Consider the following 25,395-nt stretch of genomic DNA (forward strand, 5'->3'; position numbering starts at 1 on the left):
TCTCCGCCTCCTCCTCTTTTTCCCTCTTTCTGATTTTTACAGTCTACAGCAGGGCCTCTCAAAATGGTTATTAAAAGTGGAATCGTGGTCTGGTATAATAATCACCCATTTACGTGCTTTTTTAAAAAAATTAGGACGAATTATGAGCATTTGTTCTGTGTTTTTAATAATTAGACATAGTCTGGGCGTGTGCTAACTGTTCGAGATGGTGTGCTGAAAATGTTTGGGAAAGACTAAAAAAAAACACCTAAAAAACCTTTGAGCTGCACACCCCAAAGTTGATTTTAAGACGAACTGACACATGGAACAAGAACAGAGCGCCATGACACTTCACTTGGGAACTGCTGGTAGAACATGATCAGTTTGTCCAACTTTGTAAAGCCTGCCCCAAGTGTCACGTAGACGCAATTCTCGCCCTGGCAAATTTGCTTTTGCTTTGAGACTCTTTTGTGATTTGTAAATATTTGTGATGAAGGTGACGCGGATCAACCTGGCAACAAAATATTTCTCATGCACTCAAAAGAAAAGCAAAGTGTTGAGAAATCCTTTGAGAGACCTCGGCGAAAAACGGAAAACGTGAAAAGAGTAATTTGATGCATCTTAAACCAAATTTAAGAAATTAATTTTGAATTGGGCGGCCCGGTAGTCCAGTGGTTAGCACGTCGGCTTCACAGTGCAGAGGTACCGGGTTCGATTCCAGCTCCGGCCTCCCTGTGTGGAGTTTGCATGTTCTCCCCGGGCCTGCGTGGGTTTTCTCCGGGTGCTCCGGTTTCCTCCCACATTCCAAAAATATGCATGGCAGGCTGATTGAACACTCTAAAATTGTCCCTAGGTGTGAGTGTGAGCGTGGATGGTTGTTCGTCTATGTGTGCCCTGCGATTGGCTGGCAACCGATTCAGGGTGTCCCCCGCCTACTGCCCGGAGACAGCTGGGATAGGCTCCAGCACCCCCCGCGACCCTAGTGAGGATCAAGCGGCTCGGAAAATGAATGAATGAATGAATGAATTTTGAATTGATTAAGAAATGTGTAAAACAAACTTCAATTTATTGGTTTTCCCTTTCCATGCGATTTAATGAAGTACATATGAGGAGTGTACATTCAGTCAAGTCATATGTACATTTTTATGTGCACACAGGCCGTTAAAGCCAAATTTAATAGATTTTCCAAGGCTGTCTCGACGCTCTTGGTGGGTCAAGTGTTAGTGAGAGTAGAGGAGTGAAAGAAGGGATGGTAAAGGGGGGGAAAAAGTGTTGAGCAGTCTGAAAACATTTTTGATTGTACAGTGGGCGCTGTGCGCCTGAGCCAAAGTCCTATGCAATGGTGATCATTAAAAAAAAAAAGTATTTTCCCGTCAAAATAGCTGGATGACGCAGAATCGGTCATAAAAGGCAGCATTTTACTGCTGTGACTTTATGCGATATGTCTCCTGGAGCCTCGTGGAGCGGCGTCAGCTTTGCCAGGCGCTGGACAGCCGCTGTCCCGCGCTTTGCTAGTTTTACGTTTCCCATTAAAAATTTACATGTCAGTTAATTTAACTGCGTTCACAGGCCACATCTGTCGCCGGGCAGGAGGCCAAATATTTAGCCAAGAACGGGAAAAAAAAAAGGATGATCTGTGCCGTGAATGAGCTCCCATGATTCCACAAGTGTTTGATGAGCTCATTCAATCCATCTCCAAGTACTTCCCGTACAACCTCATTCGAATGACAACACTGAAACATAACCTTCGCACTGCACTTATGAGTGATGTATTTCAAACATCGCACGCTATTAAACAAAATAAATACAAGAGTAATAATAACTCGTCGGTGCTAAGGACAACCCTGGGAAGAGCTTGCAAGCTGACGTGCTCCGCTACATGGAGAGGAGACGAGTTGATGAAAAACACAGCTGATGTCATTTTGGGTCGGCCAGTCCAGGTTTATATAGGACCTTTTTGAAAAATAAAATAAAATACAGTGGCGGCCCGGTAGTCCAGTGGTTAGCACGTCGGCTTCACAGTGCAGAGGTACCGGGTTCGATTCCAGCTCCGGCCTCCCTGGGTGGAGTTTGCATGTTCTCCCCGGGCTTGCGTGGGTTTTCTCCGGGTGCTCCGGTTTCCTCTCACATTCCAAAAACATGCATGGCAGGCTGATTGGACGCTCTAAATTGTCCCGAGGTGTGAGTGTGGGTGTGGATGGTTGTTCGTCTCTGTGTGCCCTGCGATTGGCTGGCAACTGATTCAGGGTGTCCCCCGCCTACTGCCCGAAGACGGCTGGGATAGGCTCCAGCACCCCCCGCGACCCTAGTGAGGATCAAGCGGTTCGGAAAATGGATGGATGAAAATAAAATACAGTGGTACCTCTACTTATGAAAAGGATTTTGTAAGTCGAGACGTGTTTTCCATGTAAATGACCTAATCCGTTCCAAGCCCCCCAAAATTCAGAAATAAAGCATAAAAAAATGCATCTAAATATGTAACAAATACATGTTACAATTAAATTATTGTACAATAAATGGGATTTGTTCGTAATGTAACAAACAGAGTAAAGAATAAAACCGATGGTCATTTAACTTTTAACTGCATCTTCACCGATGTCAGTTCTGAAAAGTGGAGATGAAGGGAAGCACGCTTTCATTTTGCCCTGACCCCATGACGTCGTACGGAAAAGCTGTCAAGATTCCTGAAATGTGACTTTCCGAAGAGTCTTTTAACAGCGATGTGTCTTTTGTGTTCCCAGATGACAGTGAGCCAGCGGACAGCATGTATGACGCGGAGGCCGACCTCCCGGGCTTGGCCGCCGGGGGCTTTTGCACTGACTGTCCCGAAGACGAGGCCGAGGACGGCGTCATCAACATGTCTCCCCTGCCCTCACCGACCCCCTCCCATCCGAACAACAACAACCACCACCACATGCTGCTGCACCCCCACATGTACAACAGCCACCATCACCTCCACAACAACAACAGCAGCAACAATGACCGGGACTTCACCACGCCCAAGGAAGGCTCGCCCTACGAGGCGCCCGTCTACATTCCCGACGACATTCCCATTCCCGCCGATCTGGAGCTGCGGGAGTCTTCGGTACCGGGTGCGGGCTTGGGCGTTTGGGCCAAGACTCGCATCGGAGCCGGCGAGAGGTTCGGTCTGCATAGCAAGGGCAGCTCTTTCGGATGGGAGGTATGAACCAAGTTCTTCTTTGTGCTTTGTTTTCCATGCCCTTTTTCGTCTTAGTACCAACTGACCTTTGACCTCTTTGGTGCCATACAGTGAGTGACTAGCACATTAACAGAAAGACCCGTGACTCTAAGGGTGGGGGGCGGCAAGTAATGCTGCGAGGAGGCTGAGTGATGAATGAGTCCCTCTGCCTTCACACGTTCACATTTCCAGCAATCACAGTTCATTCACAGGCATCTATCTCATCATCATAGCAGGAGCCGGCTCCATTTGCATCCCCATCTCATGATTGGCCCTCATCTTTGACTACACACACACACACACACACACACACGCTCGTCGACCTATCTCGCTGCACAGCAATGTCAGATGGAAAAATCTCGCTGATTAGTGGAGGTATCGGCTTTTCTGGGCGTCGGCCCGAGCGGGCATGCTCGTTTGGTCACGCCACCCGATATGGAAATGGAAGAAGCATGACCGAATGCGATGGCCAGCATATTGCACTATTAATTTTCATTTTGACTTGACATTAGGCGATATTGAAGTTGCTTCAGTGAGCTCGTTAAAAGGAGAAAGTCAACTGGTCTCTGTCTGTTCCTTTCTCTCTTTCTGGCGTGGCCAACCGGACATGAAATATTCTGGCTGGCTTTTCATGACACTGATTTCATGTCGGGCTGCTCCGTCACTGCCCATAACTTTTTTTGTGTAGCTAATCTTGGGGATGCTTAGTTGAGCGAAAATCACCCCGCAAGGTCCCACAACTTAGATTGGAGCACCGCCCTAATGTGCAACTTTGTAGATTTTTCTGCATATGCTGAAATTGTGTTCAGATTTTTGAAGTGGTTGCTCAAATCAAAAAAAGGAAATGTTAAAATAAACAAACAAAAGTTTTGATTTAATGTGACTTTACGCACCACTATTTGGAAGTGTCTCCTATATGGATGGCTTCCTGCATGGCTCATGACCGCTCATTCATGAACGTGAAAATGAAAAATGTGAAGCTTCCCCTGAGGTAGACGAGAATTTGTTTTGTTCTTTTTTTTGAAGCCTCCTGCAAAAAGGCAAACTCATTTGCGATCCTCTGGTGCCACCTAAAAGTTGCACAATTGGAATGACCTCAACCCAACAATGTGGCATGCATACGTCTGTCCAAGCGAAAACAAAGCGTTTGACGTAAAAATCGCGTGAAATGCATGTTTACACATTAGGTTTACGATGCATTCAAAAATATGAATTATAATGGGTCTCTATGGTGCAAAATATGTAAATTGTGAAGATTACGGTATCAAAACCTTTTTTATTATTGCTGCAATGCCTGAGAATTATCAGCCGGTGACGTCATGAAATTTCGGCCATTTTAGAACCCCTCCATACGTTTCAGCTCTCTCGTGTTTTTCCGAATGCCTTTGCCTTAGATTCAAAAACATAATTTTGCATTTATCGCAAACGGTGGACTACGAGGGTTAAAAACATATAGTTTTGCCCATGGGGAAAAACTGGAAGAGGAAGTTTCAGGGCCAAACAGTTGTTCCCATAAAAACCTTCAAATAGCACAAAATATATATTTCCCGTATAAGGAGAAAAAAATCATAATAATATTGAAATGGCGATTATGAGGGCGGCCCGGTAGTCCAGTGGTTAGCACGTCGGCTTCACAGTGCAGAGGTACCGGGTTCGATTCCAGCTCGGGCCTCCCTGTGTGGAGTTTGCATGTTCTCCCCATGCTTGCGTGGGTTTTCTCCGGGTACTCCTGAGCGCGGATGGTTGTTCGTGTATGTGTGCCCTGCCATTGGCTGGCAATCTGTTCAGGGTGTCCCCAGTCTACTGCCCGAAAACAGCTGGGATAGGCTCCAGCACCCCCCGCGACCCTAGTGAGGATCAAGCGGTTCGGAAAATGGATGGATGGATGGCGACTATGAGTGGCAAGTTCTGCATGTCCCCCAAAGTCAGCTGTGGGGGACTTCAACGGACTCTGGATGGTGATACGGTATCTGTCAAAGTAGTAGAACAAGAATAAATTATTAAAAAAAAATTTTTTTTGCATATTGAAACATAAAAAAAAATGTCAAAGGTGTAACCCAAAGAAATTTGCATAAGACATGCTTAACTTCTCCTACAAAATCGGATGTTGACACCGTTATCTTAATCCATCCATTTCAAATCAAAACTGCACACAGCCCCCGTCCCCAAAGCAAAAATGTCAATCTTCAATGCTCACTGAACCGCTGAGGTACGCCGAGCGCCGAGTGAGCTTGGTGTCGTTTTCTTCCACGTCCTACATTGCATTCGGGGGGCAGTTGTCGAATGTGTTAGTGATTAAAGAACGCCGCTGCATCCATGCTGAGCGGCAGCGCGCGCTTTCCTTGTTTAAAATTCATATTATGCGTCGCCATTCAAGGTGCAAAGGGCAACGCTCCAAAAATGACACGCGCAAAGTAGTTCCTTTCTTTTCTCCCGCAGTGCCCGACGGCTGCATATTCATCGGCATGTTACGTTTCGCCAACGGCTTCGTTTCTAACGGACACTCAATGGAAAAAAAAATTCAATTCACGTGATACAGTTTCGACTTTTATTTTGATAAACATCGGGAGTCGTTCATTATTTATCTTTTTTTTTTTTTTATGATGAGATTGTTCCCCCTGAGGACCCTTCTGTTTCCATTCAAGCCAAAAAAAAAAAAACGAACCATGTGGTGTTTGCTCCCCAATCGCAAATGAGCGATTGATCCGTCTGGCCCCCTCCTGACTGTGTCTCAGGCCGTATTATTGCTTCACATTTCCTGTCTACTTCGGGGCTGCTGGAGCCCTTCAGGGGCTCTCCTCGCCCAGACCCTTATCGCAGACAGTCATAACAGTTGGCCTGTTGATAATCACCGACAGACTCCCTAAGGAGAACCGCGCGCCCCTTTTCGCCATCTACTCGTCTAATGCCTCTGCCCTGAGACAAATAGACTGGCAGACCTGTGCGAGAAGTGAGGCAAAGTACGTTACGCCGCCCCCACTCACTCCCCCACAAAAAGTGATGGTATGAAGGTGTGTGTGAATGGTTGGTTGTCTCTCTATGTCTGTATAGGACTAGCAACCAATTGAATTGGGGGTGTACTCTTACTTTTGCCTCAAGTCAGCTGGGGTATGCTCTCGCCCACCCAGCCCTCAACGGCAATGCATACAATCCATCCTTCCATCCATTTTCTGAACCGCTTTCTCCACGCAAGGGTCGCGGGGGATGCTGGAGCCTATCCCAGTTGTCTTCAGGCAGTGGGGGTGGCACACCCATAGCTGATTTCCAGCCAATCGCTGGACACGCAGAGACGAACAACCATCTGTGCTCACACTCACACCAAGGGACAATTTAGAGTGCTCCATTAACCTGCCATGCATGTTTTTGGAATGTGGGAGGAAACCGGAGTACCCGGAGAAAACCCACGCTGTTTTCAGGCAGTAGACGGGGGACACCCTGAACAGATTGACACCCAATGGCAGGGCACACATAGACGAACAACCATCCGCGCTCACGCTCACACCTCGGGACAGGAGTACCCGGAGAAAACCCACGCAGGCATGGGGAGAACATGCAAACTCCACAGAGCCGGCATCGAACCCATGACCTCTGCACTGTGAGGTGGACGTGGTAACCACTTGACCACTGGCCCGCCATATACAAATATAATAATAATAATAATAATCATAATAATGGCCAAAACACCAAATAGATGTGGTTGCCCTCTACCACTATCGTTCAAAATTGATACTAAATCAATTTAAATACGTTTTTAAAAAGCATCCAAATATATAATCAATCCCCAAGAAACTAACCCGATTGGAAATTTTAACACTTGAGTCAAACTTGCAAAGCGTTAGCATAGACCAGTGGTCACCAACATGGTGCCCGCGGGCACCAGGTAGCCCGTGAAGACCACTTGAGTAGCCCGCCAGTGCCTGGACATTGTGATTTGCTAGTAGAAATTATGATTTAAAAATGCAAACATTGGCAGTACTGTGAGACATTTCGAAACACGATCAAAGTCTGACAATTTAAATCATCAAGTATTAAAAATAACACATCCTCATATTATTGAAGGTATTTTGGACAAATATGTTATTTCAGACGTGTATCAATTTGGTAGCCCTTCACACAATCGGTACACATGAAGTTGCTCTCACCCTCAAAAATGTTGGTGACACCTGGCATAGACGATGTCATTCTCGGGATTTGTGAGTGGGAGTTAAGCCGTGTTGTGGAGGCTTGAATGGCATGAAAGAAGAGGAAGGCAGAGAGGAAGCCCACCATTGTCCGTCTCGGGGGCATCGGGGGACTGGAAGAGGTGTTAATTCAGACCCATTTCAGCGAGACGGACAGCTCAATCTAAGAGCTGCTTTGCTGCGGGCCATGGCCATTCTCTTCTGTCTCACACGGGGGCTCTTTGGGCCTGCACCGAGTCATCCATTTAAAAACCATTATGCTCCCCCTTTAGCGCAACATGATAGAACACCGGGGCCCCCAGTCTACAGTATGTGAGTGTGTGTGTCAGCAGCGCCAACACCCGCCCCCCCAGCCCCCAGGATGGAAAGACCTGTGCGAGCAGAGGGGAGCCGAAGCCCTCAACGAGGTCCCGTGCGGGGGGGATCTGCTGTCAGGGCGGCCGCGGCTATTATCTGGCTGCGAGATTGGCCTGGCTCTCCCTTTTGATAGAGACGTGTCATGCTACAATGGCTTCAGCTATACCGACTCACTGATCTAACACCTCCTGTTCAGATGTAAGGCAAATGACACCACACGAGGACGCGTTTGGCAAAAGCAGGGCGCGATGTTCTTTGCGTGTGTGCAAATAGAGCAAATGACTGTCGGCTGTTTCTAACCTTGAGATGAAAAATCACAAAAATTGCACCTTCGATGATGGTACTTCTACTTACGAAATTAATATGTTCTGGGTGAAATTTCTTGACTAGAAGATTTGTAAGTCGAGACATGTTTTCCATGTTAATGCTCTAATCCGTTCCAAGCCCCCCCCCCCCCAAAAAAATTCAGACATAAATGTTTCCGAAAGCATAAAAATGCATCAAAATATGTTAAAAAAATACATATTACGATTAGATTATTGCGCAATAAATGAGAGTTGTGCGTAATGTAAAAATCAAAGAGAGTAAAGAATAAACATGATGGTCATTTAACTTTTAACTGTGTCTTCATCGGGGGGGGGGGGGGGGGTTGCCCTCTTTAGTTCATTTTGTGGGCGACCCGGTAGTCTAGTGGTTAGCACGTCGGCTTCACAGTACAGAGGTACCGGGTTCGATTCCAGCTCCGGAACTCCCTGTGTGGAGTTTCCATGTTCTCCCTGGGCCTGTGTGGGTTTTCTCCGGGTACTCCGGTTTCCTCCCACATTCCAAAAACATGAGTGGCAGGCTGATTGAACACTCTAAATTGTCCCTAGGTGTAAGTGTGAGCGTGGTTGGTTGTTCGCCTCTGTGTGCCCTGCGATTGGCTGGCAACTGATTCAGGGTGTCCCCCGCCTACTGCCCGAAGACGGCTGGGATAGGCTCCAGCACCCCCCGCGACCCTAGTGAGGATCAAGCAGTTCGGAAAATGGATGGATGGATGGATTTAATGACAAGCTGGGCACAAAACATTTCAAGCATGTTAGAAGAGCATTGTAAAAGTGCACACCTTTTGAAAATTGCACTTTTAGTAGATCCCAATAAAATATACCAAAAGGGACGACAACCATTTCTAAGAATACATCGGCGGCGACGCCATATTTGTTTGTTTTGGCCCAGCGGGGATGACTTTGTTGCAATAAGGCAAACGGCTTTCTGCTGCCCGTCTTACATTCTTTTTCTGTTGACTTTTTGTGGGGCGATTTTCCATATCAGTGCCATTCATGCAGTGATGTGTGGAAAGAGGAGAAAATATGCTCGCTCTTCGGTTTACCCTCTTGTTGACACAGTGATAGGCCAAGATGTCTCGTGGTTATTCTTATATAAAGCCAAATTCCTATGTGACATGTGACTATCCGGCAATGGCGTTAAGCATTTACCTCACCTAAAGTTTGCCAGTCAATCTTTTATCTTTTCTTCTTCTTTTTTTTTCCTGATATCCGACCCTTTCTCACCTTTTGCTCACCTCATTCTCTTCAGTTTTTTTTTTTGTCTGTTTATCAGACTGAGCAAAGCAAATGTTCATGTCTCATGAACATTACAGCAAAGGAGTCCTGGCGCACCCTTGCACTTATCTGCCTTGACCCACCTCTCGCCTCCATCATTGTTTGCTTGCCTTTTGTGTTTTGCCTGCGGAGGCTTGCTATGCCTAAAAGGCCGAAGATGTCCCGGCAGGGCGGCTTGAAACACGTTTCGATTTGTTGTCGACTTGCTACAGAACCGTGCTCTTTATCGTCATTATTCGGACTGTGGCTAATTGTTATTATTATGATTATGATGGTATGGTTTGACATTATCATCTCATTATTAATCATCATTGTTTCCATTTGGGCGGCCCGGTAGTCCAGTGGTTAGCACGTCGGCTTCACAGTGCAGAGGTACCGGGTTCGATTCCAGCTCCGGCCTCCCTGTGTGGAGTTTGCATGTTCTCCCCGGGCCTGCGTGGGTTTTCTCCGGGTGCTCCGGTTTCCTCCCACATTCCAAAAACATGCGTGGCAGGCTGATTGGGCGCTCTAAATTGTCCCTAGGTGTGAGTGTGAGTGCGAGTGGTTGTTCGTTTCTGTGTGCCCTGCGATTGGCTGGCAACCGATTCAGGGTGTCCCCCGCCTACTGCCCGAAGACAGCTGGGATAGGCTCCAGCACCCCCTGCGACCCTAGTGAGGATCAAGCGGCTCGGAAGATGAATGAATGAATTAATGTTTCCATTTGAAACTGTTTGCTTTTCCATTTTAAGAGTTAATAGGAATACAATTATATAGAATGTCAATTTTTACACCCCCACCCACTTGATTTTACAGTGTCCACTGGAGTCCAGGGCACTCTTAGCATTTGTCTAATATCGCCGAAGAGGCGAGGTGGCTCTGTATGCAGTTAAAAGATCAATCTTTTCGTCACCGCGGAAATCAATTTGTTCCTAACATCTCTTGCCCGCCGAAAGTCCTCCCATCATCCTAGTTAACTTGAGCCCCCCCCGACCCTACCGCGAGTGCGGCGCTCCACATAAATGGGGTCATTATCATGTCTTTTATTAATCAAATCAGAGGCATGCTCTGAAGAACGCGGCCTAAAGCTGAGAGCACTTCTCCTTTGCAGACATTCAACAGTGTTCTCTTGACGCAGTCTCAGTGGATATTTGTCTATGAAAAGATTTATACAATATATGTGTGTGCAGTGTATGTATGCATGCATTTTTTTTAAATAGCAGTATTATTGACCAGCAGTGTGCGGTTTTCCGTCATCATCATTTGACTTTGACAGAAACCCCAAGTTTACCCACGGCGCAAAAAAACACCAGAGGGGAGAATAAGCCCTAAAGTCCCCCAGCTTGGCGTGCTGTAATATCTTCCACTCACGTTCATTTTATGTAGGTTTTAAACATGCCATTAGCCAATTTAATCCAATTTTCTCAGCTTTCGGAGCACTCCGGTGGAACAGATTCCATCTAATATTAAACATATGGTCACTGTTACCCAGAGAATCACCGCAGCAGCATTAGACTTCTTTTTTTTTTCTTTTTTTACACTTCAGGCTCCTGTGGGCTAGCACATACTGTTGTCAATTATTCTCAATGAACATGCTAGCTGATAATGAGGAAGCGGGGCAGCAAATTAATTGTCGGGTTTGATTAGAAGCTTGATGCCTTCTCATTTGTTCATAACTCGTTACCACATCTGTTAATTAGATTGGTAAATAAATCAGATGAAAGTGGCGCGGGCTCCCGAGGAAAACGCACGCGGCAAAGTCATCCATCGTTCGCGAGAGTGGAACTTGACAAATGTTGTCGCTGGGATTTGGCCTGTTATTACTTGCTCATTGATTTTCGACCGCAACCGCTCCAGCCGAGCATTTTCAATAGGACCTCTTGTTTGCCCGAGTAACACACGCACACACACGCGCACATACACACAGCGCCCTCACGCATGTCCCCCACAATGCAACCCATTATTACGCAAGGTTTCTCTTTGCACATTGCTTTGAACATCCATTTAAAACTCGCACATGGGCCCTCTATTCCCTGGTGGCGAAGCCCAGGTAACCGCTGCCCCGCGCCTTGACCCCCCCCCCCCCTTCTCCCTCCCCTCTATCTATATGTAGCGAGATAAAGACCCATCGTTCATCACCGCCCTGATGAATAGGCCCATCAGTTGGAGAGCCTCGGGGCAGGAACAGACAATGACGGCAGTCTTCACATTTATCAAATGCCGTTTATGCTGTTGATGACATTTATTTGCTCAAGTGACCCTTTTCCACCCTTTTCCTCCTTCCTAAGTCCATTACTTTACTTTCCAAGACGTCATCAAAGGTGACTACTCCAGATAGAGTGGTGGCGCTACTTACGAACGTCTCTTCGCGACAGGAAAATATTGTGACTAACGACCTTTCAAGATACAAAAAGTAAAAATACAGTGTGCGCTGCTAGGTGTAGCTCTGAGTTTCGTGAACGCAACTCAGCTGCTCTGCCATGCTGCTCTGCAGCTTCCGAGTCCTTTGCTTCTCGGGCCATGAGGGGCTCCGATAGTTTTACATAAATGCGAATCACCCAGGACAAGTGTTCACAAGTCCGGCGATCGCTCATTATGCTGATGTTTGCTTTGGACATTTTCGAAGGATTGTTAAAATCCGAAAAGGCAATCGTCCTTGGATCAGTTCTTTCTAAAACGCCAAGCAAAAACCACTTCTGAGGGAGAACATAGACTAAAGAGGGCAAAAGAATGATGAGGACGCAGTTAAAAGTTAACCGTCGTCGTGCACCGCTTGCGATAAATGTAAAATGATGTCTTTGAATCAAAGGCAAAGGCATTCAGAAAAACACGAGAGAGCTGAAACTTATGGAGGGGTTCTAAAATGGCCGAAATTTCATGACGTCACCGGCTGATAATTCTCAGGCATTGCAGCAATAATAAAAAAACGTTTTGATACCTTAATCTTCACAATTTACATATTTTGCACCATAGAGACCCATAATATAATTCATATTTTTGAATGCATCGTAAACCTAATGTGTATACATGCATTTCACACGATTTTTACGTCAATCGCTTTGTTTTCGCTTGGACAGACGTAAGCATGCCACATTGTTGGGTTGAGGTCATTCCAATTGTGCAACTTTTAGGTGGCGCCAGAAGATCGCAAATGAGTTTGCCTTTTTGCAGGAGGCTTCAAACCAATGCATTTTACATGAACACGTCAGGTCGGGATTGTTAGTAGGGCTTGGTTGGGACCTCCAGACACAATTTTTTTTTCCCTTTTGCAAAAAATAAAGAATAAAAAATCCCAAAGCACTAATAAAAACTATATCCGATTCAGGGTGTCCCCCGCCTACTGCCCCAAGACAGCTGGGATAGGCTCCAGCACCCCCCGCGACCCTAGTGAGGATCAAGCGGTACGGAAGATGAATGAATGTATGGATAGCACAGATGCCTCTGAACATTTTGAGTGTTTGAAAAAAAAAAGAATGTTTTTATAACACAACACATCATTACAAAAATTGTAAAATGCGTAACTTAAGTCCTTTTTAAGTCCTTGTTACATATTTGATGCATTTTTAGGCTTTAGAAAGTATTTCTGTCTGAACTTTGGGGGGTTTGGAACGGATTAAGGCATTTACATGGAAAACGCGTCCCTACTTACAAATATTTTCTAGCTAAGAAATTGCTTCCACAACCAATTAATTTCGTAAGTAGAGTTAACAACTGTAGATCACCGCCTTGTGACATCAATTTCCCAATATGAGAATTGTACGAAAACTCTGCCCTTAAAAAGCGAACAACGCTCACTTTGGATGGTGGGATTTCTTTGTTCATTTGCATGCTAACAGGACGAAGGCTTCTACAGGGCAAAATTTCCTGTTCACCATGCATGGATCCCCACACCACTGTGTACGCTCCGTTTCCCCATTCGTGGGTGAAATTGTAATACTATTTGCATCTTGGCATTTCGGCAGGAGGTGGCGACCTATTAATCAGGTTCCCATGGCTGTTGTGCTTAACATTTTCCTTCATCGCATACTCGACACACAGCTCTGTGTTTAGAATTGTTCAGCCCTGAGTGGTTTATCACGATTTCCCCAAACGTCCTTCGCTGTCTTACTTTTGGGTTGGTTTCTTGAAACGTTTTGGTTGAGGGCCGCTATTGTACATCAAACACACGCATACACACAAAACAAATACTGGCTAAGACTGCAAAGAAAACTTAAGACCTCAAAAGATGTTGTTTGTTTCAAACATAACACAACAGCTACACTCTGAGACGTCTCCACGTTTTAGGTCAAATGTCGGGACACAAAGGCCCCGTTCTGTGCGCATGTGTCTATTAATCATCTTAGAAACTGAGCTGCCCCGCGCATAAGCTCAAATCTGTCAGATTTCCTTCACTAAATCGAGCTCTCACTGGATGTTTGCTGTAATGTCTTAATTTGGGTTTTAGTCGGCATTCCGGAAAACGGATTTCGCGAATCGATGTCGTTGGTTCTTTTCCGTTGCGCTTGTGAAACATCTGATGAATGCGTTCGCTCCGATTTTGAGGTTAGAATAAAACAAAGTCTCGGGAGTTAACCTATGCAAGTTAGCTGTATCTCAAATTGAACGCTCCAAAGGGTGCGGAGAATTTTTGGCCCAAACTCGTCCACCTTCGCAGATAACCCTCTCCCACGAGCACCCCCTTGAGCATTTGCGGAGCATATTTTTAAAATCCCTTTTGTTGTTAGCAAAATTAGCCACAATAACATTCAAGAACTCACACCAAAATTTTGTGTGCCCTTCCTTTGCACATATCGAAAGGCCCTATTTTGTCTGATTGAACACAGATTGTGCTCTGAGCCAATCTTCTTGAGGAGCGGGGGCGGGGGGGGGGGGGCAAAGAGGGGTCAATGAGCTTGCTGGAGCTTGTACGCAGCGTGCCACCCAGTACCAATGCAGGGGAACTTTCTAAATACAACGCTGAGACTCTTAGGTTTAAACCATGTGATCATGTGATCTGCAAAGCTAAGCCCCCCGCCCCCCCCCAAAAAAAACATCCATATTGAGTGTGACCTGGGATGAAAAAAAATTATGACCGCTACCTGCAAATATGGTACACATTGCAAAATGGAAAATCGTTTTTAAGTCGTGTTATTTTGCGGTCTTATGATTCCTCAAGTTGTGTGTGTGTGTGTGTGTGTGTGTGTGTGTGTGTGTGTGTGTGTGTGTGTGTGTGTGTGTGTGTGTGTGTGTGTGTGTGTGTGTGTGTGTGTGTGTGTGTGTGTGTGTGTGCGGGTGTGTGTGTGTGTCCTATTTAAATCCCTCCATTTCTACGCAGATGTTCACACCCTCTTCCGAAAGGATTATTGTGTACTAAAAAATCACCTTCTCTTGATGGTGGATTATCTCCCACTTTTTTGGGTGTTACCCCAACAACGTTCATATTCTGTTCAGGATGAGCTGAACATAGCAGAAATGTCGTCGGATGTTTTGAAAGTCCATCCCACTAACAACTTTGGTAGGACGGGAGACGGTGTATTGGGGGCCAAATACATCGGGCCCTATTTTTTTTTCTGCGGCGGCACGTCTCGCATGAAGAGAAGGTGGAATTTTCTCTCTTTTGGTGTTTTGGTCGGCCTTTTTTGTCAGTGAAAATGGGTCTAAGATGCGCGCAGTTTGACTGCACTTTGCACTTTGCACACTTAGTCATCCTTTGAAAATGGAAAAATACTTTCAAACCAAGGATCGAAATTCTTGCCACGTTGTCCAGAAAAGGAAAAATTCAGAATTCAGTCAGTGGTTAATTTTGTTTACAAAAATTAGTTAGATTCCGTGACAATTATTTGTGCAATTACAGTGAATATAATGTCATTTTTATTTTGACACGGGCGGCCCGGTAGTCCAGTGGTTAGCACGTCAGCTTCACAGTGCAGAGGTACCGGGTTCGATTCCAGCTCCGGCCTCCCTGTGTGGAGTTTGCATGTTCTCCCCGGGCCTGCGTGGGTTTTCTCCGGGTACTCCGGTTTCCTCCCGCATTCCAAAAACATGCGTGGCAGGCTGATTGAACACTCCACCAGGTGTCCCAAAACTTTTGCCATCACCTCGAGCATCTCATATTCGGTAGATTATTTGCGACAACCAACAGAATTAAAAAAATTATAAATATTATATGGGCGGCCCGGTAGTCCAGTGGTTAGCACGTCGGCTTCACAGTGCAGAGGTACCGGGTTCGATTCCAGCTCCGGCCTCCCTGTGTGGAGTTTGCATGTTCTCCCCCTGCTTGCGTGGGTTTTCTCCGGGTGCTCCGGTTTCCTCCCACATTCCAAAAATATGCATGGCAGGCTGATTGAACACTCTAAATTGTCCCTAGGTGTGAGTGTGAGCGCGGATGGTTGTTCGTTTCTGTGTCCCCTGCGATTGGCTGGCGACCAATTCAGGGTGTCCCCCGCCTACTGCCCGGAGACGGCTGGGATAGGCTCCGGCACCCCTCCCGCGACCCTAGTGAGGATCAAGCGGCTCGGAAGATGATTGTTTTTTGACACAATATACGAGCATATTTCTTAAACCAGGTGTAATATCGAGCCTGCATTCCTTGTGTTCATATTTCACGAACAAGAGGTCTTGACTTTGACGGACGCCTTTCTTTCAAAAAAGCTCTTCAAGTCTTCATTTTTGAAAGACGCCGCTTCCCGCTACTTTTTGTGCTGTTTTTCTTTTGTCGTGTCGTGAGCTGCCATGTTTTTTAGCAGCAGATGCATGGCATTTGCTTTCGCAAGCTCTTGTCTTGCAATTCTGATCTTCTCCGTGACGATTTCTCGATCTTTCACGTGGCCTCCTCGATATTATGCCGGCTTTTCCTGACCTCCGGAGTCCCGGTGCTTCTAATTCGGTCTTATCAGCCAAGTAATTTATCTGCCGCAGCTTGGGTTTCTGTTGCGCGGCGAGAGGCCCCATTGTCCTGCCCCGCTGTCGCCGAGATAAACCCACAGACTGAACAAAGTTCGTGCTGACCTTTACAATTTCCCCCCCCCCGAATCTTTCTCTGCACGCAGTCTTCGACACGGACTCGACTTGCATCGAGTTCTTTTTCCTAAGAGGAGAGAGAGAGAGGGAGGCTCGGGCCACATCAGGTGGGAGGCAGGAGGAAGATGAGTGTGTACGTGAGAGACAGACAGACAGACAGACAGACAGACAGTGTGTGGGGGGGGGGGGGGGGTCAGAATGAGATGGACAGGGAAGAAGGATTAAAATGGCTGACTGAGCCTGTCTATATTTCCAATGGCACTTTTCTCTAAGTGGGAGGCCAAGGAAGGCGGGGGGCGCGGGGGGGTGCAGGGGGGGGGGGGTTGTGGATGCAAGCAAAGCATTCAAGTGTGTGGTTCTCTGTCTTCTTGGGACTTCCACGGAGCGCTTTTGTGAGAGGAAGTCATAAGAATGACACGAAGATCTGTGACGAAAAGAGCTCGTCTCTTCGTCTTGTGGACCTGCAGTATCGAGTCGCTCATTCGGGGGGGACTCCTGGCCCAAGTTTGGCCCCTATCGGAGTCTGTCATTGCTTCTGGAGTTGGACTCACTGACATGCAGATTGAACCGACTCGGAAAGAAGCGGCTGGGGAACAGGAGACCACTCGATGAGTTCTCCATGCCGCATATCCGCTGAGCTCTTTATGGCGGCCTTCTGTCGGCCGGGCAGGGGAGCTCGTCAAAAGTTCTCGTCGTGAAGACGTTGGAAGGGTGGCAGGATGGCGGATGATGGGCGAAAGTTGCAAACGGGGGGGGGGGGGGGGGGGGCTTTCAAAGTGAAGGATGAGGAATTCCGGACTATCTGCGGCACTCTATCCCTTGATCAGGGTGGCCTTGCGTTCATCCCGCCCTCCCTCGCTTCATACAGCCCCCCCCCCCCTCGCCCCCATCAGCCCACCGCCACCTGCCTGCAAGCCACCACAGTGTTCCCAGGGAGATGAGCGCAACGGAGAAGAAGGCCCACAAGGGATTAACTTTTCACATGGCTTGGGAGTCCTCGTCTCAAAAGACCTGACAACCCCAGACGGCTTGATTAAAAAAGAAAAGAAGAGAAGAGGAAAGGAGGGAGGGTACGAGAGGAGGAGAAGAGAAGGGGGGGGGAATTCTTCACATGATGGCCCTGAGAGAGGGATTTGGGATATTGGGTGTCTTTCTCCCCCCCCCCCCCCTGCCCACCCCCCTTCATCCCAAGTCGCCGTGTCGTGGTTGAGAATGAGCAAATTGTTCCCTCTTTTTCTCTCTCCGCTGGCTTCTTGCTTCCATTTTCCAATATTGTGGAAGAGCGACAACAATCCTGACGTCAATTATAAGGATCTGTTTGTGTCATTTGTGTATTGCTCCTCGAGAAAAAAAGGGGGGGGTGCGGGGGGGATAGTGTCGTGGATGTCAGCATTACATTACAGTCGAGGAAGACGCGGGGAGAGAATCGGCGAAGCGTTGCCGGCTTAAAGTTCTAGTGTTCAAATGGCACGGCGCCCTATTTCCCTTCCCTGCACTCTATCCGCAGATAAAACCGGGCCTCTCGGGTTTGCCGGTGAGAAAGAGAAGACCGAAATCACAACAAAAACTGCTCCACCGAAGTGAAGATGGGTGGGGGGTGGGGGGGGGGGGGGTTGTCTTTCCAATAAGGCGAGCAGATCAGCAACTCAAGCTGGCCAGGACAGTCGGCCACTTAATAGCTCCCCCCATCTTGTCCGTGTAACAGAGTGGCTCGCCCGCCCGGCGGGTCGGCAAAGGTAGCACAGTGTCATCTTACCATCACCTCTCTCGCTCTTTTGACTTCCTCTGCATGGCTCACTTACTTTTTCTCATTTGCGCCGCGGGACTACTGGAACGTCTCTCTTCCGGTTACTTTCAGCTCTCTTCTTGAGAAGTTTGATCCTTTTTTTTTTTTAACCATAGCCGAAGTAGGTTTTCAGGACCATTTAATTCGAGATGGCATTCATTTTAGTTGGGGTGTGCGATGCAGCTGATGAGATTCAGTGAAGAAGCGAAACTCCTGATTTACAAAAATCAAGATGTGATAGGAGGCGGCCCGGTAGTCCAGTGGTTAGCGCGTCGGCTTCACAGTGCAGAGGTACCGGGTTTGATTCCAGCTCCGGCCTCCCTGTGTGGAGTTTGCATGTTCTCCCTGGGCCTGCGCGGGTTTTCTCCGGGTGGTTAGCGCGTCGGCTTCACAGTGCAGAGGTACCGGGTTTGATTCCAGCTCCGGCCTCCCTGTGTGGAGTTTGCATGTTCTCCCTGGGCCTGCGCGGGTTTTCTCCGGGTGGTTAGCGCGTCGGCTTCACAGTGCAGAGGTACCGGGTTTGATTCCAGCTCCGGCCTCCCTGTGTGGAGTTTGCATGTTCTCCCTGGGCCTGCGCGGGTTTTCTCCGGGTGGTTAGCGCGTCGGCTTCACAGTGCAGAGGTACCGGGTTCGATTCCAGCTCCGGCCTCCCTGTGTGGAGTTTGCAGGTTCTCCTCGGGTCTGCGTGGGTTTTCTCCGGGTGCTCCGGTTTCCTCCCACATTCCAAAAACATGCATGGCAGGCTGATTGGACGCTCTAAATTGTCCCTAGGTGTGAGTGTGAGTGTGAGTGCGAATGGTTGTTCGTTTCTGTGTGCCCTGCGATTGGCTGGCAACCGATTCAGGGTGTCCCCCGCCTACTGCCCGAAGACAGCTGGGATTAGGCTCCAGCACCCCCCGCGACCCTAGTGAGGATCAAGCGGCTCGGAAGATGAATGAATGAATGAATGAATGAATGAATGAATGAATGAATGAATGAATGAATGAATGAATGAATGAATGAAGATGTGATAGGATGTCACCTCATAATTTTAATGTCCAAAATGGTGCAACGACCACACGGGTGGTTGATGGCTTGAGATGCAAGCGAAGATGAAACGATTCAAAATGAAATGATTGGAGGAAAACGATTATTGGTGCCTGAAAGTTCGTTTGCTCGCACCCCAAGTCAGCCGGGATTGGCTCCAGCTCACCCCGTGACCCTGAGCAGGTTTAGCAGTCGAAAATGGATGAACTTATTACGATGCATTTTTTGGGGGGTCGTAAAGTCCGATGCTGTTTTGTATGAACTCCCACAGGTAAAAAAAAATGTCGATCATGACAGTTTCTCAATTCAGGCCATCACCTTAGACAATTCTGTGTAGTTGATCATAAAAGTTTCCCCATCCCTAGTTTTTCTGCAGATACTTTACTTTTTTTCACAAAAGCCATCATTGAGCATTTTTCTAAGGTCGGTTATCAATGCGTAGACCATGATTACTACTTTTAGGCACCTACAGAGGGCCATTAAGTTGCACTTGTTTGTACATTTTTATGAAGATGGAGGTTGCTGTCATTGGTGGAGGTTTGTGCTTTGCTGCCATTTTACTTTTTTTTTCCCGCTGCAACGCTCTCAAAATTTGTGATTCAACATCCTGGGCGGCCCAGTGTTTCCGTGGTTAACATCGATCTCACAGTGCAGAGGTACCGGGTTCGATTCCAGCTCCGGCCTCCCTGTGTGGAGTTTGCATGTTCTCCCCACGCTGGGTTTTCTCCGGGTATTCCGTTTTCTCGCACATTCCAAAAACATGCATGGCAGGCTGATTAAACACTCAAGATTGTCCCTGGGTGTGAGTGTGATTGTGATGTCCCTGCGATTTTCTGGCAACTGGTTCAGAGTGCCCGAAGACGGCTGGGATAAGGCGCCCCCCGCGACCTGGATGACTCACCATCCTGCTTCAGTTTCTGTCACCCAATTTTCCTCGACCATATATGATGTATTTACATTCCAGTAAACTTGTGCTGTCAACACCAGAAGTACACCGAATATGACTCCACATCCAAGACGTGACTAACACAGTCAATTAGCCCGAATATCAGCCTGGATCTCTCATTAATCATGGTGCTTACCAACCATCTGGCCTCAGACTCCGCTGTGTACTTGACCTTGCCGCTGACTCGAGGGGGGATATGACATTGGAGCTCCACGATTCTGTCGGCCCTTCAACCCCCGTACCTGCGAGATAAAATGGCACCTCAATAGAGCGATAGATGATCGGGGTCATTGATAGATGATCTTGTAATCTCGAAAGGATACCCGGTGGGCTAACTAAGCGCATGCACAAAAGCCAATTGAATGACGTATCAGACGCTACAGTCCAGACTGTACACTTAGTACCGAATTGTAGTTATTCACAATTAACCTGATAACACGATAAGCTGTCCACAATTCAACGGATTAAAACAATCCATTTTCTGAACCGCTTTATCCTCACAAGGCTATGCTGGAGCCTATCCAGCTGTCTTTGGGGACACTCTGAACCGGTTGAGAGCCAAATCGCAGGGCACACACAACCATCCGTGCACACACTCACACCTGGATACAATTTAGAACGTCCAATCAGCCTGCCATGCATGTTTGTGGGGAGGAAACCTGAATACCCGGCAGAAAACTCACGCAGGGGGAGAACATGCAAACTCCACATAGGAAGGCCGGAGCTGGAATTGAACTGCCTGCACTGGGCTCCGTTGTTGGGGGACACTCGGAATAACCGCCTGGCACGTTTGAACAACAGTCTTGAGTTTCCGTATGAGTGAAGCAGTGCACTCGTAGTGTGTTTTTCCAAATGCGCCCATGACGAGGGAATGAGGATTTTGTTCGCACGCGCACTTCATTCTGGCTGTTTGGAAACTCGGAGCGTTGTTGAAATGTACCGTTCGATTATTCCGAGTGCACCAAAAACTGAGCGCCAGTACGTGCCAAATGGGGGATACGATGCGCCAGTGCGTCGGGCGGTCCAGATGGAAACGGTTCAAACACGAGCTGCTAATTGTTGAGACCGTCGGCTGCCTTTGGGAATTAATGAGAAGGGGAAGGCGCTGTCACGTGAGGATCGATATTAGGACCCAGAAGCAGTGCTGGCACCCAAGTTGAAAAGTAAAAGTTGAAAATACAAAGTACCTACAGAGAGCGGGGGGCTGGAGGCAGTAATTCAAGCGATCCATCCCATACTGCTGAGTTCAGAAATTAACAGGAAATGATGTCATCATAGCTCAACCATCAATGCATTTGGTTTCTATGCGACAAAGCAAGCAGGAACGATGCTCGTGCTGAACGTGCGCACGATTTGACAAACTTTTTTGCACACTCAAATGCTCAATCAAAATTCATTTGTAATCACAACCTGTCCTCATTTTAACAAATCAACCGCACGACTATTTAGTGCGGTCGATTCACCCTGGTGGACTAAAAATATATTTACAACTGTCGGGACAGCATAATAGCTGAAGTATTTTTGAAGCATTTGTTGCCCTATGAACTCATACATTCTTTGAGACATTGGTGAGATCAACAGTGAGCGTTCCGTAGTTGTAAAAAAAACTTACGTGCGTTTGTGTGTTTTTTTTTTTTTTTTGTCCTTTAGCTGGATGGGTACAATTTGAAAAGTCTCGGCCGCAGACGATGTGATAAAAAAAAAATGTCAAAAGTCTAGAATCACATGGACAGCAGGCTGCAGCATGTGTTAATGTGACAACAAGAATGTCAAGCATGCGACCTCTAATGGTATCCACTCAGCGCTCGGATCCCTGCTATTCCTGAAGTGACAAAAGTGACAGATGTGATATGATACGCTGGCTCATTACTTGTGACCCTCACACCAAATTACTATCCAATCAGTATTTCTTTGTCTGAGCACTCCTTCCCCTGCAGCACGGCCATCATTAAATGTCTAATTTAAGCCGTCACAGGTAGGCCCGCTTCGCGGCCGTGCCGCTGGCTTTTTTAATGTGGGGTTGGGTGGAGGGGGGGGGGGGGATCAGCGTTCTTTCCACCGTAATGCATGCTGAAGGAACCGGGGCTAATGTGACCCCTATAGTTCTGCCACTGCATTAGTGCCCGAAGACTCAGCGGTGAGTCTTTAACCTGGAGCGAGAGCATCGTGATTATCTTCACCGCAGTGTAGGCCAGAGAACGCACATAGGGCACACGAAGGTAGATTTTCTGACAAGACCCCCCCCCCCCCCCCACACACACACACACACACACCCACACAGACGTTTAATGTTGTAGCACTGAATGTTTTTTTTATTGTTTCGCTTATGTCACGTGATTTTACTGTTAGATACCGTGGTACGCTGACCTATGAACCCCACAGAGGTTTGTCTCGTTACAAACGCATCACCTGGATCAATATCATTCTTTGTATTTCTGTCTATCATCAAGTTATTATTACGTATTTTTGATGATATATTGTTGTATTATTCATTCATTCATTCATCTTCCGAGCCGCTTGATCCTCACTAGGGTCGCGGGGGGTGCTGGAGCCTATCCCAGCTGTCTCCGGGCAGTAGGCGGGGGACACCCTGAATCGGTTGCCAGCCAATCGCAGGGCACACAGAGACGAACAACCATTCGCACTCACACTAACACCGAGGACAATTGAGAGTGTTCAATCAGCCTGCCATGCATATTTTGGAATGTGGGAGGAAACCGGAGCACCGGAGAAAACCCACGCAGGCCCGGGGAGAACATGCAAACTCCACACAGGGAGGCCGGAGCTGGAATCGAACCCGGTACCTCTACACTGTGAAGCCGACGTGCTAACCACTAGACTACCGGGCCGCTGTATTATTATTATCCAACCCATCTTATTATGGGTGGCACAGTGGTTGACTGGTTAGCACAGTGCAGAGGTGCAGGTTTCGATCCCGGCTCCGGCCTTCCTGTGTGGAGTTTGCATGTTCACCCCGTGCCTGCGTGGGTTTTCTCAGGGTACTCCGGCTTCCTATCGCACTCCCAAAAAACAAAACAAAACCATGCACCACATATTAATGGAACACTCTAAATTGTCCCCGAAGTGCGAGTGTGACCAAGAATGGTTGTTCGTCTCTGTGTGCCCTGCGATTGGCAACCTGTTCAGGGTGTCCGCCCGCTCCCTACCCAAAGACGGCTGGATAGGCTGTCGCACGTCCGCCATCAGATAATGTTCACAAAATGGACGGACCGATATCTTATTATTCTGAACTTGCAATCACTTATTGAATTTATTGGAGAAGGTGTTAAACGTCTGACTAAGCCCACAAAATGAGCGGCCGGAGCTGGAGTCAGAGATCCTGATGTCACCTGTAGGCGCACTTGAACACCGCATTGCAGGCGTGCCAGATCCTATGGCAGCTGTCTTCAGGCTGTACACTCTCAACCGGTCGCCAGCCAGTCGCAGGGCACACAAAAACAAAACTAACTGTTCGCTCCAAGGGACAATATAAGGTGTCCAGTTGTTTTTGGAATGCGGGAGGAAACCAGATACCCAGAGAAAAGCCACGCAGGTACGGGAAGAACATGTGAAGTCCGCACAGGAATAAATGTGAGTGGTAACCAGTCAATCAGTGTGTCGCCGGAACAGATTATTTGCTTTTTAGTTCATTTCAGTAGTCGAGTTGAATTTGAACTCGGGTTTGATTCGACAGTAGATGGAAAATATCCCAAAAAACGGTCTGACGAATGTTTCAGTCCTGCGCATGTCATGAAGGCATTAGATGTATTTTTCCAGGAGAGTGAAGTCTCCATTTGTCCAAATTTCATGATAAATATTCGTGTGGTTCCAATTTTTATACTAGACTCCAAGCACAATTGAGTTTCTAACTTTGACTCTCACCATCTCAATTTGGCATCTCAATTTGTTTTTTTTTTTCATTTCAAGCCAATTTGCTGAGTTTGTTTCCTAGGCATTTTCAATTTCCCAAGATTTCAAATGATTTAACACTTTTGTGTTCAGTTACAAAGTCGGTGGCTTTCTTCTTCATCATTCCATGCATTGTTGTTTGCAAGCGTCAAGATTTGTGTCGACCCCCCGCGCCCCACCCTGTTTCACTCTCGGTTTGTCGTTTTCCTCCAGCTTTCATCTTATTTCCCCGTTTGCATTATTCAAATTAGAATCCCCCTGCGAGTACCTTGCTCTTGACCAAGCGAAGAAAGCTCCTGATTGCTTTAATGGCAGTCCTTGGACCTGCGAGCTAGGCAGGACTCTTCCAAGAACTTGCAGTCAAGAGGGCCGCGCGCTTGTGTGGTGAGCGCAAGCAAAGGGTGGTTGATTAGAACTGACCTCATAGCAAAATTACAAATATGCATCAGGGGTGTGTGTGTGCTTGCATAATTGGAACAGAGTGGAGTGCAGAGAGGTTAAGTACGACAAATGGTCAGCGGAGCGAAGTGAAAACCTAAAAACAAAACAAAAAATAATAATACAGAGGTTCTCACTTTGAGTTTTGGCGCAATGAATGAGGTTGTGATTGAGAAACTTTGCAGATCTTTCCAACTGAAAGGTGTGTCGAGTTAAAGTCAGCTTTATCCGTCGTATTCTGCAAGTCAATGCCAGTGGGGGTACGCCGAGTGTCATTTGTTGGCGATTTCCCTAAGTTTAAAAAGAATGAAATCTTTCCCCCACGGTGGGGTTCTCAAAACAAACATTCCACATTTAAAGATATTTTGCTGGTGTCGGACAAAAGTCCTATATTTCCAAAATTATCGCTTTTCGCGAAACCAAGAATAACGGCACGTTTGTTGAGTATTTGACTCTGCATCGGTCAAGAAAGAAAGCATTTTCAACTCTTTACATCGGTCAATAATTTGACCCCAAAAAAATTAATTAAAATTGACGGATACACGTGGGCACTGAACCAATATAGTATCTATGTGTAAAAATCTGAACCGGAGCAAATTTGATGTACCGTGGCGAGATGCGGGCTGTCATGGGAATGGTAAATAGTGTAAGAAAGTAACTTTGGGATGGCTCGTTAACTTAACGTCCACAAAAAAAAAAAAAATGATGTGTTGAAATCAACAGCGTTTTATTCTAACATCTGGATGTAGATCCTTTTTTTAAAGTTGATTTATAGTCTAAATCTAGACGCAACCGTTTGACCGAATAAATTGAGTCAATTCCAACACACCCATTTTTTTTCAATGTAATGAAGGGAAACTGATTCATTGTTTGATATCAAATTTGATTACATGTAAAAAGCCGCATTACAAGCACAGCTCTTATCTCCATGTCCAAGCATGCATTTTTGATCCATTATTTTTTTTCAAAAATGTAGTTTGCTTGGGGACGGAAACACA

The 25,395-nt window shown here is 47.0% G+C and overlaps 1 protein-coding gene across 10 annotated transcripts in view; it reads left to right on the forward strand.

Moving 5' to 3' along the window:
- Positions 1-25,395, forward strand: part of prdm16 (PR domain containing 16) — a 219,485-nt gene that overhangs the window by 70,821 nt on the left and 123,269 nt on the right. For all 10 annotated transcript variants that reach the window (XM_052059150.1, XM_052059149.1, XM_052059155.1 and 7 more), the window contains exon 2: positions 2,721-3,160. In XM_052059150.1, coding sequence (XP_051915110.1) covers positions 2,721-3,160 — 440 coding nt within the window. The remainder of the gene's footprint in view (positions 1-2,720; positions 3,161-25,395) is intronic.

The sequence above is a fragment of the Hippocampus zosterae genome, chromosome 2, assembly GCF_025434085.1.
Source record: "Hippocampus zosterae strain Florida chromosome 2, ASM2543408v3, whole genome shotgun sequence".
NCBI lineage: Eukaryota > Metazoa > Chordata > Actinopteri > Syngnathiformes > Syngnathidae > Hippocampus > Hippocampus zosterae.